The 22501-nt window shown below is 39.9% G+C and overlaps 1 protein-coding gene across 3 annotated transcripts in view; it reads left to right on the top strand.

The window, feature by feature from the left end:
• The window catches only part of TBC1D12 (TBC1 domain family member 12), a 46079-nt gene extending 25393 nt beyond the window's left edge, over positions 1–20686 (top strand). For all 3 annotated transcript variants that reach the window (XM_035137805.2, XM_035137804.2, XM_060274864.1), the window contains 11 exons: positions 5478–5593; positions 6080–6162; positions 8128–8245; positions 9027–9133; positions 10008–10088; positions 11879–11973; positions 14574–14645; positions 16179–16307; positions 16907–17016; positions 17558–17816; positions 18995–20686. In XM_035137805.2, the coding sequence (XP_034993696.1) occupies positions 5478–5593; positions 6080–6162; positions 8128–8245; positions 9027–9133; positions 10008–10088; positions 11879–11973; positions 14574–14645; positions 16179–16307; positions 16907–17016; positions 17558–17816; positions 18995–19063 (1239 nt within the window). In that variant the 3' untranslated portion in view covers positions 19064–20686. The remainder of the gene's footprint in view (positions 1–5477; positions 5594–6079; positions 6163–8127; positions 8246–9026; positions 9134–10007; positions 10089–11878; positions 11974–14573; positions 14646–16178; positions 16308–16906; positions 17017–17557; positions 17817–18994) is intronic.
• The last annotated feature ends 1815 nt before the right edge of the window (positions 20687–22501 follow it).

Genomic DNA, 22501 nt, shown 5'->3' with positions numbered 1-22501 from the left:
CAACCCAGTCTAAAGTAGTATGTATTTGAAAAGCCGATTTTCAGGCCATCTTGACTAATGAGTCATTTAGATGTTATTTCCTCTTTCAACCATTTAATCCCCTAGTTTCTAACTACTGTATTCATTTGTTAGTAGCTTTGAATAGGGAACAGCCTGCAGTAAGAATATTGGCATTTGAATGGGGTCATGTCAGATAGGAGTCCTATTTTCTCCTCTTCGTCAAATACACTACTACATCAAAGTGTCAGGATCCCCATCTGTTAGTAACATAATTGGACACATGCTGAGAGAATAAAAGAATATTTTGGCAGATGTAAGAGAGCTCAGATTGCTGGAGCTAGTCCCTTTCCCCCCTTTTCTTCCTGTTTATCTTGGTGCTTTTCTGCCTTTAAAATATTTGAGTGCCTTTCTTTGAATTATTATTATTATTATTTGCTTAAGACCTTAAGGGTTAAAAAAAAAGCGCAAATGTTAACCCTAAAAAAATGGAACACCCTTTCCCCCTCCTCTGTTTGTTTTGTTGCTGTGGGGGCGGGGGCGGGAGGCAGGATGGCATTGAGTTGCGGTGCCTTGTGAATCCTGACACTTGAATCTATTGGAACTTGATCATCTGTAGCACTGGAAATGATACTGTTTTCTTTAGAGAGAGTGGGAAATGCTGATAGGCTGACTCTGCTTTCTCATCTTTCATTCTCTCCAATTTCCCTTTCTTGGGGTAATTGTATGTCTGTTGCCATATCTGCTGCCATTCACACTCTATGCTTTTTCAAATTGCTTTAAACCTCTTTATAAGGCTTGCTTTTTAATATCTTCCGAGTTGCTTTTGCTAGAATGTATCAACAACTCCTCTCTCTGATGCAAATTCCTGAACTTAAAACGCTGCACCTCTCTATACACTGGCTTTTGGCATTTGATGTATTTTTAGGACCCAGCTTATTCTGTAATTTTAAGTTGTTTTAAACTGTTTTAAAACATTGTGCTTTTATTATTGTAACCCACCTTGGAACAACAACAACAAGCTAATCCTTAGGTTTGGAGTTCTTTTTTGTTTGTGGCAAGGTAGACTTGTCAAGAACAATGAAGTACTTGGGTTTCAGTTTGTTGAATATAACATGTAGTGGGTTCTGCACTTCATTTGAACACAGTCTTTGTTTCATATCCCAGAGAATGATGCTACTTGCAGCAAAGGGGGGGGTGAGTGACATGGTGCCCCTACCAGAGATAGACTCTAAAATACACTTTCACAACACTATGACAAAGGGTTTTCTTCTTTGCTTCCCTCAGTTATCTTGGGACCTCCATTTATAGATTATCCTGGTTCAATTTATTGGGGGGATGGTCGGAATTATCAAGAGACTAGACAGAGTTGGAGAACTCTGTTCAGTTGACTGGGTATCTAGGAATCTATTTTTTTCTTCAGTGCAAGGGCCAGGAATAGTATTTTATCAGGCTTACAAAGCACACACTTTTTTTTAAAGAGAGTTGCTGCCTGAAAGGTTATGATTTAATAGACATAGCACAAGAGGAAAAAGCGATGGAGCAGGGAATATTTATAGAACTATCAGATGTTTAAAGTTCTAATGAAGAAAAATTCCCAACCCAGTAAAATATTATTGGAGTTGGGGCGCTTTAAGATCAGGCTTCCCCAACCTGGTGCCCACCAGTGGTCATTCAAGCTGGGACTGATGGGAGCTTTAATTCAAAATATATGGAGGGCACCAGGTTCGGGAATGCTGCTTAGGATGCTGTTACATGCTTCTCACCTGAACATTTGGGGCAGCATCACGCATTATGCAATGATTACACTGTTACACTAGTGTTTCTCCCTGAAAACATATAACATGTGATTGATATGCTTTAAACCGATGCATTACATATTTTTGGAGCTGTCATAATAGTCTGATATGGTTAATAACTGGGGCACTCCAGATATGTTGGGCCACAACTCCCATCAGTTCCCACCAGCATGACCGAAGTCAGGAATGATGGAACTATTATAGTCCAAGTCTCTAGAGGCCACCAGGTTGGAAAAAGCTCCCCTAAGGAAGGCATACGGTAGGTATAGTCAGTTTCTTGCCATGCATGGTTATCTTCATAAGAGACACTGCATTTCATCTATCTGATATTCCTTCCATACCTCACATTATGTCAAATAAGGTTTGTCAATTGGCAATCCAGAAACTCAATGTTAGGAACATAGTTATTTTATTTTTTACTTTTGATTCATGCACATAAAGTACTGTCTCGAAATGATTGCTACGCAGGCAGTTGAGGTTCATGAACATATTTGATATCTCCTTGGCTGGTGTTTATAGCCAATAACAAGTCACAGGGCAACAGTGTTAACTTAAATTTTACACAGTCAGAAATGCACACTATTGCTCAAATGGCAAAGCATTCAAACAAGCTTGCTTTCAGTTTGTCACATCACAAAATAAACAAGGAGTTAAGTGTTCAGAGTCTTGCGTCCCTTCCTTGCCCTTTATGCATTCAGTACTGGCACAAGGAAACTTGTGTCCAAAATGGCATTCTTAATTGATTTTCTGTCTTACAGACAGTAGCAATTGTCAAGAAATTGCTGTGTGCAGGAGGTACCTGTCTCAGCTAGCCTATCTAAAAGTGCTTTAGCAAAGGCTGAGTGTAGCTGGTGTTTGCATTGTGCGGGCACAGAAACTGGTATTGGGTCCAGAATTCAGTAGCTTGATAATTTCTAGTCTTTGTGGCTGGAAAGAGAAACTTGGAAATATTGTGGGTAGTGCCTGGTAAAAATTAAAACAACAACAACCAAAACAGATGAGGCAGGGTAGGGTTTCTAGGGCAAGGCTTTTAATGGTCACAGGGTGAAGCTTTATTGTACTGAAGAGTTTCCTGCCACTATCTACGATTAGCAGACATTTAAGCAGAGTGAGCAAACAGAATTTATGCAGGGTGCAGATCTTGCATTATCTTGGCACAAACCTTTTAACAGCATAAAGTATACACAGCCCTAACTGACTAATAAGCCTGGCAAGCATCTATCTATACTTTTATGTGTTCACTGGCACAGCATTTATCTTTTTTGCACTCCATTGCATAACTTATAAAAATGTATTGATTGCTTCTAACATTCTCTGAATAGATGCTTTTCACAGCCTCTTAATTTGACCTGCTGAAAACATCCAAAGGTCAGTTACCTTTCCCATGTCTGGAGGACTGTAGCTCCCAATAGTGGGTCTGTTGAAGTCTTCTAGCCCTTGTAGTTGTGAAGACAAGCTTGGAAATACTATGGGTAGTGTCTGGTAACGCCAGCCATGTTTGGCAGAATTGAATCTTGCTGATTCTAGTGAGTCATTTCATCCCAAGTAATTGAGATTAGGATATTTGGTACGTTTGAAATATGTAAATTATATTTCTGAATATTTATGTTAGGCTAAAAAAAATCATCTGTGCAGTTGCCATAAATGGATTTAACGTAGTGCCAAAAACATGGTAATGTAAATGCTGTGGCCTTTTCATTTATGCTGTAACTGTCCCAGCAGCATTCTCTAATGCAATAATAATGCTGTGGGTTGATGCCAAATAAGTGCTGCAGTCCATACAACCCTGTCTGACCAAACCATAACTGATGAATTTGATGCCACAGTAACTTGCCATGATTGGATGCTTTAAATGAAGTGGTATTCTTGTTCTACAACCAACATGCTTGAAAAAGCAAAGCCACAAGCCTCCTGTGCCTTGCTCCGATTCTGAATGCTAGCAAACGGTGTCCAAAATAGCCAAACTCCTTTTAAAACGTGGCACCAAGCTTTTACAGTATTATGTTATGAAAGATCATACTCTGTTAGGCCCTCATATAGTATCGATATTTTGGTAGAAGGGATTTCTGAATAGTTGAGGGTTTGGGGGGTGGCTTTTTTTTTTTTTACATTTTAAGTGTATCAAATTAATTAAGGAGCTTTATCTGGTTGGCCACAGTCAGAACAGATGCTGGACGAAATGACCTTTGATCTGATCCAGGAGGGCTCTTCTTAGTTTCTAGTCATGCATTTTAAAGGCGAAGATAAAGTTTTCATGAGGAAATTAGTGTACTTGCTTGTACTTCTTTGTGCATATAATTTTTACCTCTGTAGCTGCTGCAAATCCAGTTATTTAGAACAGCATATTTTTTTCAGTTCAACTGATTTGTTGCTTTTTATGTTTTGAAATGGGCTAGGTCTGTGAAATTTAGCAGTATATTTGAGATATTTTTGGGGGGACGGGGACGGGGACGTGATTCAATATATGGCAGTATTTTGCCCTGATCTCCTTTATACTAAAGAGTGGCCAAACCTCTAGTGTAGTCGTTACTTCAAAACCACTGTGGGTACAGTTCTTTGATACAAACCTTTTAGACTATGGTTTGGCCACAATTAATGTTTCACCTCACTTTTAAATACAATCAGCAAGGGTGTGTGTAGGTGAGGAAGAAAAATGCTTTATAATTATTTTCTGTATAATACAGCTGCTATATCACACCTAAGTTGATCAACATTTTTATCTGATAGCAGGGTGGTGGTATACATTCAGATTACCATATTCCTGGCAACTGAGATAGTAAAGACAGTGGCTTCGTTCAGACATGGTTTATCATTACAGGAATGAGCCCATAGCAAGCCTTGTGCTTGTGGACTTTACCATCCCCCTTCTGTCCTTCCTGTGTGATTGGGAAGAGTACAGTGGTACCTCGGTTTACAAACACAATTGGTTCCAGAAGTCTGTACTTAACCTGAAGCGTACTTAACCTGAAGCGAACTTTCCCATTGAAAGTAATGGAAAGTGGATTAATCCATTCCAGACGGTCCGTGGAGTACTTTAACTGAAGCGTACTTAACCCAAGGTATGAGTGTAATTGGTTCCAGAAGTCCGTACTTAACCTGAAGCGAACTTTCCCATTGAACGTAATGGAAATTGGATTTATCCGTTCCAGACAGGTCCACAGAGTACTTAAACTGAAAATACTCAAACCGAGGCATACATAAACCGAGGTATGACTGTAGTTCAAATGCACTTACTTCTGTTTTAGACTAAACACAGTTAAGTGTTATGTCTAAATCAGGACAAACTTAACTATGGTTAGTTGAAACTTGTGAACTTCAAATCATAACGGTAAACCATTGTTTATCACTAGGTTACATCAGAGTGGGACCAGTAACTTCCAATAAGTAGCAGATTATTTCTCTTGCCTTGCTTCCGCCTTTTATATGGATTTTCCACAAGCTGTAATTTGCAGAACATTTACTCTTTTAGCTTGTGTTGGTTACAACACAATTACTAGATGCAGCGCCTTTCACTCTGTCCTGAGTCTCAAGCTGATACTGTTCATGACTGCTAGCAATATTCACCTGACTCTGAAGTTGTTGTTATCTAGGCAACTCATAGCTTCATTGATAGAAGCTTAAATTGTTGCCATTTGTCCCATCTATGGATAAACTAAAATAATATCATTCAATCTTGTTTAGGAGTATGAAGCACGAACAGGAAAAACATGTAAACCTGCACCCCAAGCGACAAGACGTAGACACTTTGAATTTGAGCCACTTTCAACTACTGCTCTTATTTTGGAGGATCGACCATCGTAAGTTGCTACGAGTTCTTTTGAAAGCAGAGTATCAAGTTTCATGTTATGACCAAAGTTATGCCTGGAAGGATTTGCCTACCTCCTCCTGAAGATCATATGGTTTTTTGTGGTGCACAGAAATGTTCATTCAGGTAGCCCTTCAGATATCCTTGCCCCAAGTTGTAAATGACTTCCTAGATCCATCCCAGCAACTTGAATTATGCCCGGAAACAAACGATGAAGGTTTGTACTATAAATATTGTATAATGTGGGTCAGTCTTACCTTTTCCCTTATTTATAGTCTGCCTGCCTCCTGAGATATTGGGCATAAATCTTTCCTTCAGTAAGGTAATTATGGTATCTTGCAGGCTCAGAAGGGAAGGTCCTGTTGGGAGGAAGCAGAGTGGAATAATTTATTCCCTTGTATCAGAAATGAAATAAAACAGAACTCTTTAATTTGATTCATCTAGCCTTACCTTTGCTTACGTTCCCCCCCCCCCCCAGGAACCTTCCTGCAAAATCTGTAGAAGAGGCTTTACGTCACAGACAAGAATATGATGAAATGGTGGCAGAAGCAAAAAAGAGAGGTATGGCTAGTCTTACTGCTCATAATGCTATTTTCTAAAAACAAAAATGTGGGAATATAAAAAAATAGAATGCAAATTATCCTGGACTAAAAGAAAACTCTTCTTTCTTTCTTTTAACACAGAGGTACAGTCTTAAAATGAAGTTAATTCGTCCTTCAAAGTATAGCTGCAATTATAACACTTTAGCACACTCTGTGTGGAACTAAAACTTTCACATTACTTCCATACATTACTTTGTACTTGGGATTCTGAAGACAGACACTCATTAATGCTTTGTGGGTGTACACACACAGCACGCACAGCTAGATATTTCTCTCTAACACACACAACACATCTATTTCACTGTTACACTCACCTCTGCAGCTTAACATGGCAGAAAAAGCCAAAGCAGTGGCCTGGTAGCTTATGTTCCACTAAAGAGGGTCACAATTTAGATATGTGCCATTTGTTTATATTACACTGTTGAACTGGTATTCAGTGCAGTTAGTGTATATGGAAATGCAGGTGATCACTGCCTTTTCAACTTCAGCATTTCAGCAGATGGCATTTAGTGGATTCTATCTTCAGCCTAAATCCTGTCGTTATCCTGCACCAAGACTGTGTGCAAGTTAAAAGACTTTAGGCCTTGACCTTACAAAGGACATATTTGCTTATCTACCCCTCAGAGCTCGTGCCGGTGTTGAAACCATAACACTCTGCGTGTTTATTAATGTTTGTGCATAACGTTATTACACTCTTGCAAGTGCTTACCCATGATAGCAATAGATTAGCACTCCAGCGTCAATTAAAATATTTTCTCAAAGGCAACTTGCTTTTTATGTCAGCTGGTCAGTGCAGTCAACAATTTGTTTTAACAGCCTGTCAAATAAAATTGCTTTTTTTTCCTTACATGAATTGGATTCTTTACGTAAGGGAAAGTATAAAGGTGTATAGTGTGGTATAGACACTTCTTAACATCAAATCTGTAGACCTCATGACCTACCTTGCCAAACACAACCCCCCAGCCTTGTATTGTGGTGGGTACTTGGAAGACCTACCCCTCCTATTCTCCCTGTCCCAAGCAGGCAGTAGCAACACCAGGGTTTCAGTGAACCCCTCTGGATTAATTGGGTTTGGAGAAATTGTAGAGGTCACTCATACCTGTGTACAAAAACCAGTAACATTTGAAACAGTCCTGAAAGCAAGGCAGATTTCCATGAGCTTCCTGCATTGCAAGGGTTGAACTAGATGACCCTTGGGGTCCCTTCCAACTCTACGATTCTATAAATATCACAAATTCTAACGTGATACAGGAAAATACAGGATTGGAGACTAAAACAACTGACTTGCTGTTGTGTTTCATCTTTGCCTCTATATACTGATTGTATTTGAGAAGGTGGATTATTATTTTTTTGGGGGGGGTAAATGTTGGAGTTGGAAATGTAATCTCTTACTTAAAAAATAAAAATCTTTGTTACTCCAGTCATTCTACTTGGAATCAGTAATTTTGCCTCTGCTCCAAACTACTGGCTCTCTCTGATTTCCCTTAGAACCCACTATTACACAACTCTCTCCGTTTTCTGAGATTTAATTAGTCATCCAATAACACCTGTCCGAACTTGGCTTGTCATGGTTCATGCAGCAAGTGCTTTCTTATGAAGCTCCTCTAGAATAGCTTATTCAAACATTATATGAGACATTTCTTAGTCAGTGTACAGCCCTACTTCCTCTTACTAGATATACACAATTGCAGACATCCACTATGTCTTGCAAACTTGGAAGAGGAAATGGGGAAATGACAGTATTGGGAGATTCATATTTCTGTCGAGAGCTAATCTCAACACCGCCGATATGCAAGAAAATTGGCAGGTGACTTAATCTGGAGAATGTAACCCCCAGAACATTTTCTATCTTGATAAATTTTTAAATGTTGATTTTAAAATTACATTTTAAAATTAAAATTACTGACTATTCTGGATTTAATAGAAATTAAGGACGCACATAGAAGGAAGAAAATAATGAAAGAACGCTTCAAGCAAGAGGAGAACATAGCTAGCGCTATGGTGATTTGGGTCAATGAAATACTGCCTAATTGGGAGAGCATGTAAGTATAGATGACTTTGTAACATCAGGAGCCTTATTACTGATACTTTTTAGCTGCCACGGAAGCCCTTTTGACTGAGGAGCAGGATGAAAATGCATTAAATATAAGCTTCAAGGCTTTTATATCCCTCAAAAGCCTTGAATGTTTTTCTTTCTGTTCTCAAACATGTATTTGGGCTCATGATAGTCTAGAACAGGGTTCCCCAAACTAAGGCCCGGGGGCTGGATGCGGCCCAATCGCCTTCTAAATCCGGCCCGCGGGATCCAGGAATCAGCATGTTTTTACATGAGTAGAATGTGTCCTTTTATTTAAAATGCATCTCTGGGTTATTTGTGGGGCATAGGAATTTGTTCATATTTTTTTTCAAAATATAGTCCGGCCCCCCACAAGGTCTGAGGGACAGTGGACCGGCCCCCTGCTGAAAAAGTTTGCTGACCCCTGGTCTAGAATTACTTTTTCTAGTCAGTAATCTCTTTAATAAATTGTTGTCATTAGCAATTTGCCTAAATTCTCACTCTGTGCGAAGTTGCAGTCTTCCAGGGGCAGGGGGTTTCCTTGGGTGTGGCATCTAGGAGAAACCATAAGGCACTGTTGGCTTAAATGGGATAAAGCTGTATCAGTAGCCCTCTCAGGTGACCCGGCTTCCATAAGGGAAAACACTGTCTTTCCAAAGCTTGCTGATGTTCTTTGCTTCTGGGGCAACCTGGAAATGCCAGGAATGGCAGCTAAATTACCTGTACTTAACAAAACAAAACAAAAAACCCATCTTCTCCTTTTTAAGGCGTTCTACAAGGAGAGTTCGAGAATTGTGGTGGCAAGGGTTACCACCAAGTGTTCGTGGGAAGGTGTGGAGTCTTGCTGTAGGAAATGAACTGAATATTACTCCTGGTATGTGTTATAAACATGCAAACTCTTATCTCAGAAGGGTGGTGGTCTCAAGAAATAACCCAACATTTCTTCCACTAAGTTTGCAATAGCTTTTATTGATGCAGAAAGAAGTTGCTTTTAGAAGAGATTAATTTATGCCACAGAATTTCACAAATGTATCTATTTTGCTTCGCACAGGAAAGGTAAACTGGCATGGTCTCCCAATACGTGTTTTAAATTGAAGCCATTTAAAGATGATAATGAAAGAGACAACTTTTTCTTGCAGTCAAATACTTTTCAAAAAGCTAGAGCTTGTTAATAGGTTTTTTTTGGGGGGGGGGGACAGCCTTTAAATAACAGGACTTGACTAAATATTTTAGTTCAAGAGACTGTTTTTAATATGCAAGAAGATTCACTCTTTTTAGGAAGAGATCACTTGGTTAGTAGATTTTAGCATGTTTCAGTTTCATCTCTTTCAAGAAAGATCAATATAGCTGGTTTAAGAACTGGAACAACGTAAAGATTCTAAGAGTTCACAAATCTTTGTATGGAGCATGCCTAGATCTCTGTGTACCTGTCTGGACAATCACCTCTTGGATTAATACCCAGATACACCAAGGAGCATTTTAGCTGAGCATGAAGCCCTTTTACATGAGCTTCCATTAACAATTTTTTCCTGGTTAATGTTAAGTAGGAATGTATGTTCAACAGTTCTGGAATATGAAGCCATGGTTTGAAGTTGGTTAAATTTTGTTAATGGAGTACCTAGTGGTTTGTTTGTGTGTACAACGGGGGCTATATAGGCAGCCAAAAGGCTTGTTCATGTCTCAAGCTAAAGATAAAGTTCTTATCTGTAAATTTGCCCTTTGGCTCCATTTTGCTGTCTGTTTTGCAGAACTCTATGAAATCTTCTTATCTAGAGCCAAGGAACGATGGAAGAGTTTTGGGGAGATGGGTGCTGAGAATGATGCAGAAGGTAGGTTACCATGATACCTGTTGCTGCTTTTATACTCTTCTAAGTAGAATGCACATGATTAGCCAAGTGACACATTCAGAAATGTAGCACAGTCTTCTTTGGACTATATCATTCATTGTAAGATCAAACGTTTCATACTAGCACATAGAAAGCTAATGTTATCATCAACTAACAACTGCATTTGTAGGTTTGTGGGGAGGATACCAATTTAACAAACAGAACTGGCAATATCAGTTCAGAGTAAGTCTGGCCAGTTGTGATCCAACCTTATGAGCAGTACAAAATTAGAGGGGTGAGGGGAGAAGCCCTTTTCCAATATAAATTTATGATGTGATGATATCTTAGCACACTTGCTTGGAAGTACAGTATGTCTCTAAAGAGGTCTGAAACCTGATTTCATGTTTGGGGAATAACCCCTTCAGGAACAATAGATGGACGAGGGAATATAGTATTGTTTGGAGCTAATAAAATTTGATATATCCCGCACATTTCCATCCCTCTATATGTTTGCTCTATGGGCCCCAGCTCTTTGTGCTGGAGAGCAGGCTGCTGTCAGCCTGGAAGAGCTGGCCTAAAATCTACCATGCTTGCAAAATAAACAGGAGCACAAGCGTAGGTCTTTGGCCTGAATAGTGGAACACTCCATAAGGAGTGGGAAACAACTGAGACTTCAGGATGTAACCCTGAAAAAGGGAGTTTTAAATGATGATAATAAATGATGATGATGCCCAAATCACAAGTCAAGTGCTGAAGGCTAATGAGAAGGGAGAAGAATAAGACAAGTGACCACAAGCCCAAATTGCACAACTGTGTTCTAGTTGAAGGGAGAGGGTAGAGGCAGAGCAAGGATGAGGGAGAGGAAGAAGCAGCAAGTAAAAAAAAAACAGGCAGAAAGGGAGGAAGAGAACTACTGAAAGTGAGGTTTTTTCCCTATCACAGAGGAAGGACTGGTGAGAATGATCCTTGGTGGAGTAAAGTAAAAATACAGGACACAATAGAGCTTTTACTGCACAGTAAAGCTTTTACCTTCCCAGAATGAGTTGGACACTGTGTCTGCTTGCAGGGCTGCTCTCAGGAGATGTCCTTTCCCCAGAATTCTAAAAACAATTAGTTTTGTAAAATTGAAACAGGAAGTCTGCTGAAAGGTGTTTTCCAGAGGAACAAAAAGGGTGGATATGCTTTGGCTATTTTCTGAAACAGGGAATGAATGGTGTGGTTCCATTGTATCAAAAGGGCATGATGATCTTTGTATTGCCAGTTTAATGAGTAGCAGGGTATTGTCCAAATTTAAATTAGGATGCAGTTGCTTTTGACTTGGCGAGTCCAAGAGGTCTATAGCTCCTGGACGTTTAGGGCTAGGAAGTCTTTTCCCCAGGTCAATAGAGGGTAGTGCCCAGTCCAGATAGTCTGACATCCTTGCCCTGGGTTGCCAAGCCCTTGCCAACTATAGTATAGAAATTCTGAGACGAAATGGAGGTGAGGGGACAAAATGGGAGGACTGTGGCAATACATCCTTGCCCGGTTGAGTTAAACTATTTTTAAATCACCTCTTAAAACCTTTTAAAAATTATTTTTGCACAACCCATAGGTTAAAATGATAGTTGAATGAAATAGTTGTCCTGTTCTCTACACCTTTTCCTGCTTTCTGTAAATTAAGTTAGTATTTTCTTAATTTCTGATTGGAAGTAATAGTCAGACTATGTAGAAGATGGCCATAGTCTTACGTTACTGTATAAATAACTCTACAGACATATACATATATATAAATCTGCATGCTTTAATCTCTGTAGATGCTGGAGTATCAGTTGCTGATCGGGAGGCTAGTTTGGAGCTAATAAAATTGGATATATCCCGCACATTTCCATCCCTCTATATTTTTCAGAAGGTAAAATGTTTTTGACTTTGTTCACATACAAACATGTTAAACATGAGGTCATTTTCCCAGCTGTGGCAGATTTTCTTTTTTAAAAAAAAATCTGTCAATGAAAGGTTGTGGGGGTTTTTAATAGAATTTTTTTGCCATGGATTCATGCAGCTGAATAATTCGATGCTACATTAATAGTAGTGTGACTCAAAAATAATTTGAAAAGGCACTTGGGTTTTAGGTATAAACTCTATAACTTCATCTTCTTGGCATGATACTTAGAGGGAGTGTTTTACGTGACGAGGTTAACAAATGTTCTGTCTATGCATCTGTTTCCCTGCAGTCGAATAGTTAGATCTTTGACTTTCCTTACGTGCTTGCCAGGGTGGAGTGCAGGAGGGAGCAAAGCAGCTATAGTAAGCAAGCTGAAATCCATTTTCTAGGCTGGCGAGTGCTGGGGTTTGGGGAGAGATTGATTGATGTGTCCAACTAAAGCAATAGAATGTAAAAGCAGCTTGCAAACCTCGTTGCCTTCATTCACTGAGCAAACATAGGAGGTCTTACAGGACTTAAGCCATTGTTTCTGGGGGGTGCGGCATAATGCAAACAAAAGATCACCTGGTCAGCTAGAGTTTATGCTTGCTCACCACTGCCAACTGGGAAGGTAAGCCAGTACTGTACCACGGCTGTTCAAATAACAATACTCTGGCAGAAAGACAAGCGTACAAATCTGCAAGTGTTAAGTGTTTGGCTTTTAAAAAACATGAAAAAAATGGCATCTTACAAAACAGATTTCAGAGGGCTGTTTGATAGTATTTCAAATAACTAAATGAATGGTGTAGTATAAGAGAAAAATATACTCACCCGCCCCCCTTTTCAAGTATATGTCAGACCTCTGCATATGTTTTAATAGAAAAACGACAGTGCCTGCCCCTCTTAACATTTGTGGACTTGGAATTTTGGTACAGTATTGGCATTCCAGTCTATAATGCCATGTAAGAAGAAGTCCTTATACACAGTTGTTTATATAGTTCCATCTCTGTGTATGCTTTTACAGTGTAACAAGCAAAACAGCAGGTCCCTTGACCCAAAGAAGCTTTTAATCCCCAGAGTTAAAATAGGAGCTGTTTACTCAAGAGTTTTGAGTGGTCTTCCTCTTTTGTTCCTGGTGAAACCGAAAGTGCATTCTAACTAGACAGAATAAAAAACCCCAGAGAGCTGTCTATTGCAGAGTTAGTTTGCCTTGCTCAAGCATCACCTGAAACTTTGTGTCTGGATAGTTTCCCTTCTTTGTTTGCGTAACCAATTTGCATTCCTAAATGAACAGCCTACAAACCTGAAAGTGAATTTTCAGCTCTGATATATGAGGTACTAAAGGAGGAAATAATGAACGTTCAGGTGTGAGGCTTTCTGTTTTGTTTAGTTAACCTCACCCTGCTACTACTAAATTGCAAAAAGTTTCTGTAATATTCATTTATATGATAACCTAATGCAGCGTCACCAACCTTTCTGAGCTGCAGTGGCTTCTATCTGGAGTTTGGCATAATGGCTGCCACATTTAAAAGCACAGAAGAAAGGACAGGCCCCCCCAATGTGGTGCTGTCATACCCCCCCACCCCAATCAGCCACCTCATCAGTGGGGCGGGGTGTGTGTGCAAATATCAACCACTGCTGCAGTTGCTTACAATGAGAAACTGTTTGTATCTCTATTCAGAACAGATGAGAGGGTAGGTGTCAAATCCTGGCATCCAGGGAAATGCAGACATGTTTAAGGGAGTGTGTTCAGTTTAGGGGAAGCTGAGTCAGTGCAAGCAGGAACTGAGCAGGAAGACCAAACAGTGTCTCGTGGATATTTGAGGGGATAGTTACTGATACACTTCGTGGGTACTGTAGGAGGTACAGGTGGGCACAGTGTATCAGTGGGCAGCATGTCGGTGACCTCTGACCTAATGTCTCCACTAAAAAGAGGAGGAGGAATAAAGTATTAACGACCAAGAATCTGTCTAAAATTACTTTTTCACAATCTGGGACAGGGTGATAGTGGTGGAATAAAATACACAATTCATTGTATGCAAGGCTTTCTCCGCATCTAAAAACGCTTGCTGGGTCACAACTGTGAATTCAGAGTTAACATTTTGTCAGCACTGAAACAGCTCTTGGCAGTACGTATAGTCCAGAGAACATTAGGAGAAAACAATGCACTTTGTCTGTACAGTTTGGAACTGGGATACTACTAACCAAGTTCACACTCAGGGGTGACTGCCAGCATTCCTAAGTGTTGACATTCTTTCGCTCACTGTCCCTTGTTTGCTTGGAGGTAGTACAATAGAATGGAGAAAATGTGCGCTCGCTCGCACATGTGTTCATAGGTAATGGGTGGAGGTGGTTTTTTTTAGCTTTTTAGAGCTGTTACAGTTCCATGCAGTCAGGAACAAATGTATGTGTAGGAGTTTCAGTGCTGCTGTCACACATATATAGCCAAGATTCTGGCCATGTCTAACTTTGTATAGATTGAACATATTGTGATCCAGTGGAAATAGTCTTCTGAATTCAAAACATATCTAGAAAAACAAAATAAATGTTAACATATACTTATAGTTTTTCCATTGTTTTCACTTCAGGGTGGCCCTTATCATGATCTTTTGCACAGTGTCCTGGGAGCATATACATGTTACAGACCAGATGTAGGATATGTAAGTATCCTTACAACATTGCCGTTCTTCGCATTATAATGACGTTTCATATAAATATTAGCTTGACATTTAAAGGAATAGTTTTCGCTGAGTAAACTATCTCACTGTGTAGCACCAGTAGAAGAGGTGGGTCTCTCTTTCATATTTGCACGCACGTGTGTGTACGTGCGCTAACACACACACACGTCTCCATAGATACTTCAAAACACTTATGATAGTTTTTTTAATACATGCATACGTACGTATGTACGTACATACATAACTTCTTTTTGACTTCCTATCCCTCCTTTCCTGATGTTTATTTTATTACTCCTTTTTATTAGCTGTTTTAAAACACATGTTTTTATTATCTAAACCTGATTCCATTAATTCTTTCAATAATCCATTGCTTATATTTCAAATCCTGCATGGGAATGCATGTATGGGTGATAGTTTGATAGCTAATTGAATTGCTCTGTTGCATTTAGAGGAGTGGTGGGATACCACCAGCCAATGAGCCTAATTGGATCTGGCAGGGGTCCTACTCTGGCTCACAGGACCATGTTCCTCAATACACACCCACCTGCCCCCACACCTGACATCAGATGTGGTGTCGCAGCGAAGGAAGGAGCTTGAAGTACACTTCCAGTATCTCTTTGACAAGGAGGTATTGTTGATAGCATCACTCAGCTGATTGGTGCTTTGAAGTTGTATGTTTACAATTGTGGTTTAAATTCAAACTGTGTCAGCAAAGGGATGTTTTCCCTCTACTGACCAGCTGTGTGGACAGCTTTGCTGGTACACAGAGAATGAATGTCTGTTTGCAGATGTGGTTTGGAGTCAAACTGCACCAGCAAATGGACAAAGCAGAGCTCTCTTCTGGTACCGGTTAGCTGTTTGGTGCTGATGACAAGCCCCTTTGCTGTTACCTGACATAGTGATGTAGCCTGTTGTGGGTGGGGAAGCTAAGAATCTGTCCTGGAGCGGAAAATGTTTCCAAGCCCTGGTCTAGAGGTAATGGCTCAACTGTAGCCTGCAGAGATGGGTCTGTAAATCCTGTTGACATGTGATTGGGACTTAGCTTACAAATTCTACTATAGATGTTCCTTCCCTATGGCATTAGCCCCTAGAAAAGCAAGGGGAGAAAATCCCTGAATGTAGATTATTCATGTGTTGGCTTTACCACCTTATATTTGTCTGGTAACCACCTGCCAATTCTTCCTACTGAAGCTATAAAAATACATTAGCAGCCTTACCCCAGGATGCTGTAGACTCCACCCATACATCTATGAGTGGAAACTTCAATGATTGAAGCAGGTCTGAGTTGCCCTATTCATTTAACTGCTTTGAACATTTGAATGATAACTGGCAAATGTGCTCATTAAGTACTGAATTTAGCATTTCTGTAACAAGTTGTCCTGTTTTTTTGTCACAACTGTAAATAAATTTGGTTGATTTCTAGCCTTTACTAATACTGTAGCTTATAGAGCCCTACCTTAATATAAAAATGAGACTGTTTACTTAATGCACTTTCACTGCTTTTGTTTTTTGAAGGTCCAGGGAATGTCTTTCATTGCTGCAGTCCTTATTCTCAATCTGGAAGAGGCAGATGCGTTCATTGCCTTTGCAAACCTCCTGAACAAGCCATGCCAGTTGGCCTTTTTCCGCGTGGATCACAGCATGGTATATACAATTTCCAATGTCTCTGTTACTATTTCACTTAAACCATTTTTTGACTACTAGAATCTTTTTAACAGGCAGGAAATGGGTGTCAGTCTACACCCAGCAGAATTTCTACTTTCCTAAAGAACAGTGCTTTCCATTCATACTTGCCACTAGTGTCTCGAATTAAATCGGCAACTATTTCTTTTGTTAAAATTGACCATCCCTTTTCAGAATTCGGTTCTTGTAGCTTCCTCTCCTATAATTCATTTTCTTGAAACAATGGGCTAATGACTACCCTGCAGCCAATTTCTTGCTTTGCCAGGATGGAAAGATAGCAGTGAAAAAGAGACAGACTAACTCATTTTTCTGTTGTAAGTGTAGTTGGCTAAATTTGTTGCTGGAGAAGTACAGATACTGTACTACAGCTGTCATAGCAACTGCACTGGAAGTTTTACTATTTAAATGAGACACCTGCACTTTCTTCACTAAAACCAGCAGAATATGTCCTGTAGACAAGGGTATAGCTTCCTTGAAGGCTTCATTATTTATGGCACCCCGTGGGTGGGTGTCCCCCGAACCAGACTTTTATTAGTTTTTTTCTCTCTTTTTCTTTACAGATGCTGAAGTACTTTGCAGCATTTGAAGTATTTTTTGAGGAAAACCTCCCCAAATTGTTTCATCATTTTAAATCCTACAAACTTACCCCTGACATATACTTGATAGACTGGTAAGTTGGAAGATTGGTTGAATAGGTTCTGTTTTGCTTTCCATGTTAAATGGATAAACTTGCAGCTAAAGTTTGATAATACAGATAATGGGCGCGCTCTAGAAATTCCTCCATTCTGTGGGGGTGGGGGTGGTGAGCAGTTGTTGGGGCAAGTTGGGAACATAATTCCCATCTAGCTGTGATTGTCGGTGTCTAAACAAACTTGCGCGAGTGAATGCCTGCTCATGCAGTATAGCTTTCCCACCCCTCCTTTTCTCTTGCAGCTTCTTGTACCATGCTCCCTCAGCCAGGAAAAGCCTGGTATGGGGGGCTGCAGTGGATTGGGAGGGGGAAGATCAGTGAAATTTTGCAGAGTCAGCTTGTGTGAGTGGGATACCTATCGGTGTGTCTTCCCCAGATCCAAAGTATTAATGGACTTCTAAATAAAATACCACTGACAGTGAAGGAGCTCAGAGTTCACTGCACAAAATTGATGGCATGTACTTTGTCCTCATGTTCCTGATACTTCTGATTTCCAAAAATAAAAAAACCCACCCCCCAGGATCTTCACCCTGTACAGCAAGTCACTACCCCTTGATCTGGCCTGTCGCGTCTGGGATGTCTTTTGTAGAGACGGAGAAGAGTTTTTGTTCAGAACTGGATTAGGAATTCTTCGGCTGTATGAAGATATCCTCTTGCAGATGGACTTCATTCATATAGCACAGTTTCTAACAAAGCTACCTGAAGACATCACATCGGAGAAGCTCTTTACTTGTATTACAACTATTCAGATGCAGAATAGTAACAAAAAATGGGCTCAGGTAAGTGTTACCCGTAATTTTTATTATAAATGAATTGGGTCATGTTAGCTGTTGATTTTCTCCCCTCAAAAACATGTTGCCTAGGACAGCTTAGTGAGAATAAACGCAGTAAACAATTAAAATATATGAGCATACTTTCTCTCTCTCTACATACACACACACACATAAAATAATATTAAACCAGCAGAAATACAGTAAGCACACAGCTTACATGGGGGATAGGCTCTGGGGATCTGTGTGCAAAGGCAAAATCACATAAAATCAGGAATGCCCCTGGAACAGGACCCCCGCATCTCGTATCTGTCCAAAGCCGCCGTGCTGAGTGGGCCTTGCCCCCCACGCAAGATCTCAGGAGCCTTGCAGGGTCTTCCCAGAGGCTGGTAAACAGAGGGCTTAAATATCTCCCGCTTTGTTTAGCAGGTTCTGGGAAGGTCTCATGAGGGCCCTGGTGCTGGGTGCATGGGGAGATGTGCTGGGTGCATGGGGAGGCAGTACAACTTGCCTACCTGTCATTTTCAGAGGGGAGTGGGGGATGCTGCTGTCAGGATGAGAGAAACCATTCAAGGCCCCTGCAGTGTTCTGCTACTTCATGGGTGGTGTACTGAACTCTTCTTAAATGAGAAATACCTTTAGCTACACTTCCTTAAACTCAAAGCATTTCTATTTTAACCCCATGGCGAACTACTACACAGCTACAGTGTGCAGCAGTATTTCTGTTGTAAATTCTTGACCCCGCAATCGTCATCTAAGGCCCTTCTTTGTGTGCCTCCTGCTCTACAAGAGTCCCAAAAGAGCAGGTGGTGTAAAATGAACAGTGTATCTTTCCATATTAAACCCTTATGTAGGCTAAAATGGAAAATTAGCTGTGTTGTTTTAAATTGTGGATAACCCTTGTTGACTGAAGAGCAGAAAGACGGGCTTCATGTGTTTATAAGGCAGACCATTTTCAAGAGTCATGGTGCCTTTTCGTTCCCTATTTTCCATTAATCACTTGGGGATTGATACTTTGTATATTGGGTTACTCGGGGGGGGGGGAAGAGATGGAATGGGAATGAAATAATCTTCAGTGATTATGATGGATGCAAAGAACCTGCAATGTGGAATCAGTATTTATAAAAGTTAATGAGAGATTGAATAATTTCTGATTTTTAACACTTGCCTTAAAAATCAATTTGCAGGTGTTTGCATCATTAATGAAGGATAGCAAAGAAGGAGACAAAAACCATAGTCCAGCACTAAAAAGTTAATTTCAAGTTTATTGGAAATAATAAAGAAACCACTTGCTTGTTAAAGGATTCTAAACATCTTATCAATGAAAACCACTAAGAAGAAGCAGCTTGGGAAGACCTAAGGAAGAGACAGTATTTGACTGAGTACAGTGGTGGAATTTGATGAAATGTTCACCCTGTTGCCAGTATTAAAGAGCTTTTTTGTGGGAGGAGCACTTTTCACAGGAAGCAAAACAATAAAAAAACTTATGAAACTGAGAAAGTGGCTAATGCATATTTAATATTTAAAGTTGAATGCAATAAAATTTGTAATAACTTTTGTTGGTACTTTAAATTTTTAGGGATACCTTTTTTATGATGATCACAAAGGCACCTTTGGGAGGAAAGCAGGCATTTAAAAAGTAAGGCCCCGAAACTGCTACCTGAACCAAACATTTTGGTACAAATACCTCCAAAATTAACCAGTGAAATTCTTAGGACCAAATAAGTTTTTTTGCTTTGGTATACATGCCAGATAATAGGAGGCTTTATATATGTCTTGCTAAACTCCTTTTAAACTGCAGCTTCACTCTTCGGTTAAATGAATGTATGTAAGGTGGAACAGAGTACAGTATGCTGCATCAAGTCTTGCCGCAAAGTCATTGGCAAAAAGTCTTTTGGCCTAAAGGTGGCAGTGGTTAAGAGAACTATTTTAACTGTGTGCTTGTATAAGAAACTGATGGGTTTCTGGAATTTTGCTTCCTGAAGTACTTGGTAGGTAGCTTGCTTACATTACAGAAAAAATGGATTCCCATTCCATGAAAATCGGATCAGTTCTTGATTTATTTTTTAAATCAAAGTGACTTATACTTGATGATAAACACTAGTATAATTAATAAGCTAGTGACAAATGCTTTTGCACATTTTAAGCAAGGTTAATGTGAAAGTTTGAGTCCCTGTATATTAAAACCTTTCTCACTTAAATGCAAAATGGAATAGTTTTGAATTGCAATGTGTACAATAATTAATACCCTAAATCCATACTGTCAGTCACATCTAACATCAGCACTGTACTGTAAATGTGATCTATGGAAGCTCTTAAACTTCCTTCACACTCCAAAACATTTTAAAAATGACATTTGAACTGGAGGGAGATGGAAAGGAAAGGATACCTCTTAAACTCTGAGCAGCTAATGCTTGTTCTTTCTAAATCCATTTTGATAGTATTAATGTAAATAAAAATGCATTATGATTTATTTTTTTTGTACCTGGTCCCGTACGTGGAAATGAAGTGGAAATGTATCATTGCATTAAAAAATTGAAAGAAAAGAGAGACTACTTCAGCTGTCAAGTGTTAAAAGAAGTTGCAGAACCGGTTTTAAAGATTTGGGTTACAGTATGTTGGAATATTTATGTATCGTTATCAGATTTAAAACTACACTTTATATTACTTACAACATACAATTTGAAGTTAAATGTCTTTCTTTTCTTATGTATTTACTTACTTGGTTCCCGTGTATGTCCTCTATTTGGGTTCTCTTGTACAGTTTTCTTACTTTTCAAGTATACACATGTATATAAATTGTAAATAGAAGGTATTTTGCCTTCATTCAAGACCACTAGTAACTATTCCTATGTAAATAAAACTTGTAAGCAGAATGAGTGATGTCTCTTCATTTAATTCTCCCGCTCAGATGCAAAGGGATATTGAAAACTTCTGAAACTTCAGTAACTTCTACAGATTTATTTTTCAGACATCATGAGCCCATCAATAATGGAAGCTGGGATTCTAAGGGGTGACATTTTAAAGTTCACAAAGTTTTCGGTAAAAGGTTATGATTGGTTGAAACTTCACAGGGAATTACAATCCTTCTCACAAACATTAACTCAATTTGGAACAAGTCTGTGCAAAACTATTTTTCCTTAAACAGAGTGGCTGAACAGTTGGCCCTGTGCCAGGGAATGACTTGGCAGAGAAGCAGAACCCAGAGAAGCAGAGCTCAGACATAAACCGCAGGGTTGTTGTTTTTTTACCCATCCCTGTTTCATATGCAAATACCTGTCCCATTTAGTTCCTAAATGTGGTAGTTTGGTACAAACCTAAGGCAGCTGCCTACAGCATCAAATGCAAAGTAATTTAAAAAAAAATTCGGATAGATTTGTATAGCATCATTACAAATGAACAGGTTTTTCAAGATTCCCCACACAGACTAGGAAAGAGTACTGATTTCTGCGTTTTTTATCCCATGGTTATCAGAGTTTGGATGCCTTGACATGGGATACACCGAGAATGCTGGCACCATGATTTGAGGTTCTTGAATAAGGCAAGCCTCAGTGTGGAAGACATGGGGTATGCAATCAAAGCATTTTCACTTAGATTTTCTATGATGTTTTATGTAAATGGAGAGTAGTTCTATTGAAGGGCACTTTTGCTGCTGTGCCTTTGGAGCCGAAACTGAGGTCAGGACTGTGAGAGATAAGTTCGTTGATAAGTACACCCATTGAATGAGTGAGTTGCATGAGATGAGCCAGGTCTGATAGGTGGAAGATCTGTGAATTCATTCCAAAGCGGTGTTCTTGTGAAAACCTAGGCCACCTGCTCATCTGAAGCAGGCTGAGGCTTAAAACAGTGATAGGTACCTGAGCAGAACAATTTTAAGAAAATTATTCCACTTGTTGCCATCTGCATTCTAGAACCCACCTTTCTGCTATGTAATGCTGAGTTGAAGTACAATAGTAATTGCTTTCTGACATGTCCCTTTCTGGCTAAACCCCCCTTAAATGCTTAGCATGTAATTTTTCAGGATATTGGCACGGAGAGCTGAGCTGCATCAAACCCACATGCTTGCTTATAGCAGTTTTTGCTAATCTTAGAAAATGCCAAGCAAGTAATTTGCCTATAATTGTTTTAAAGCTTAAACTGTTGCTACAGAATTTATTCATGACTGCATAGGATCCATGTGAGCACCTTAAAAAAAGGGGGGGAAGGTAAAGGACCCCTGACAGTTAAGTCCAGTTGCAAACGACTCTGGGGTTGCGGTGCTCATCTCGCTTTATTGGCCAGGGGAGCTGACGTTTGTCCAGACAGTTTTTCCAGGTCATGTGGCCAGCATGACTAAGCCGCTGCTGGCAAACCAGAGCAGCGCACGGAAACACCGTTTACCTTCTCGCCGAAGCGGTACCTATTTATCTACTTGCACTTTGACGTGCTTTTGAACTGCTAGGTGGGCAGGAACTGGGCCCGAGCAACGGGAGCTCACCCCATCGTGGGGATTTGAACCGCCAACCTTCCGATCAGCAAGCCCTAGGCTCAGTGGTTTAGGCCATAGCACATTACCCTCTGCTATTTTGTACCCCCTTCTACGGGGGGAAAAGGAAGCACTCAAGACCTTTGGTTAAGTGAAATCCGTGTTTTAAAACCCTATGTGCAAATCTCTGGGTTTCTAATGCCGCGTGTGAGATGTTGTACCCGGGCCA

This window comes from Zootoca vivipara, chromosome 5 (assembly GCF_963506605.1).
Source record: "Zootoca vivipara chromosome 5, rZooViv1.1, whole genome shotgun sequence".
NCBI lineage: Eukaryota > Metazoa > Chordata > Lepidosauria > Squamata > Lacertidae > Zootoca > Zootoca vivipara.
This window is presented reverse-complemented; position numbering and strand designations above follow the sequence as displayed.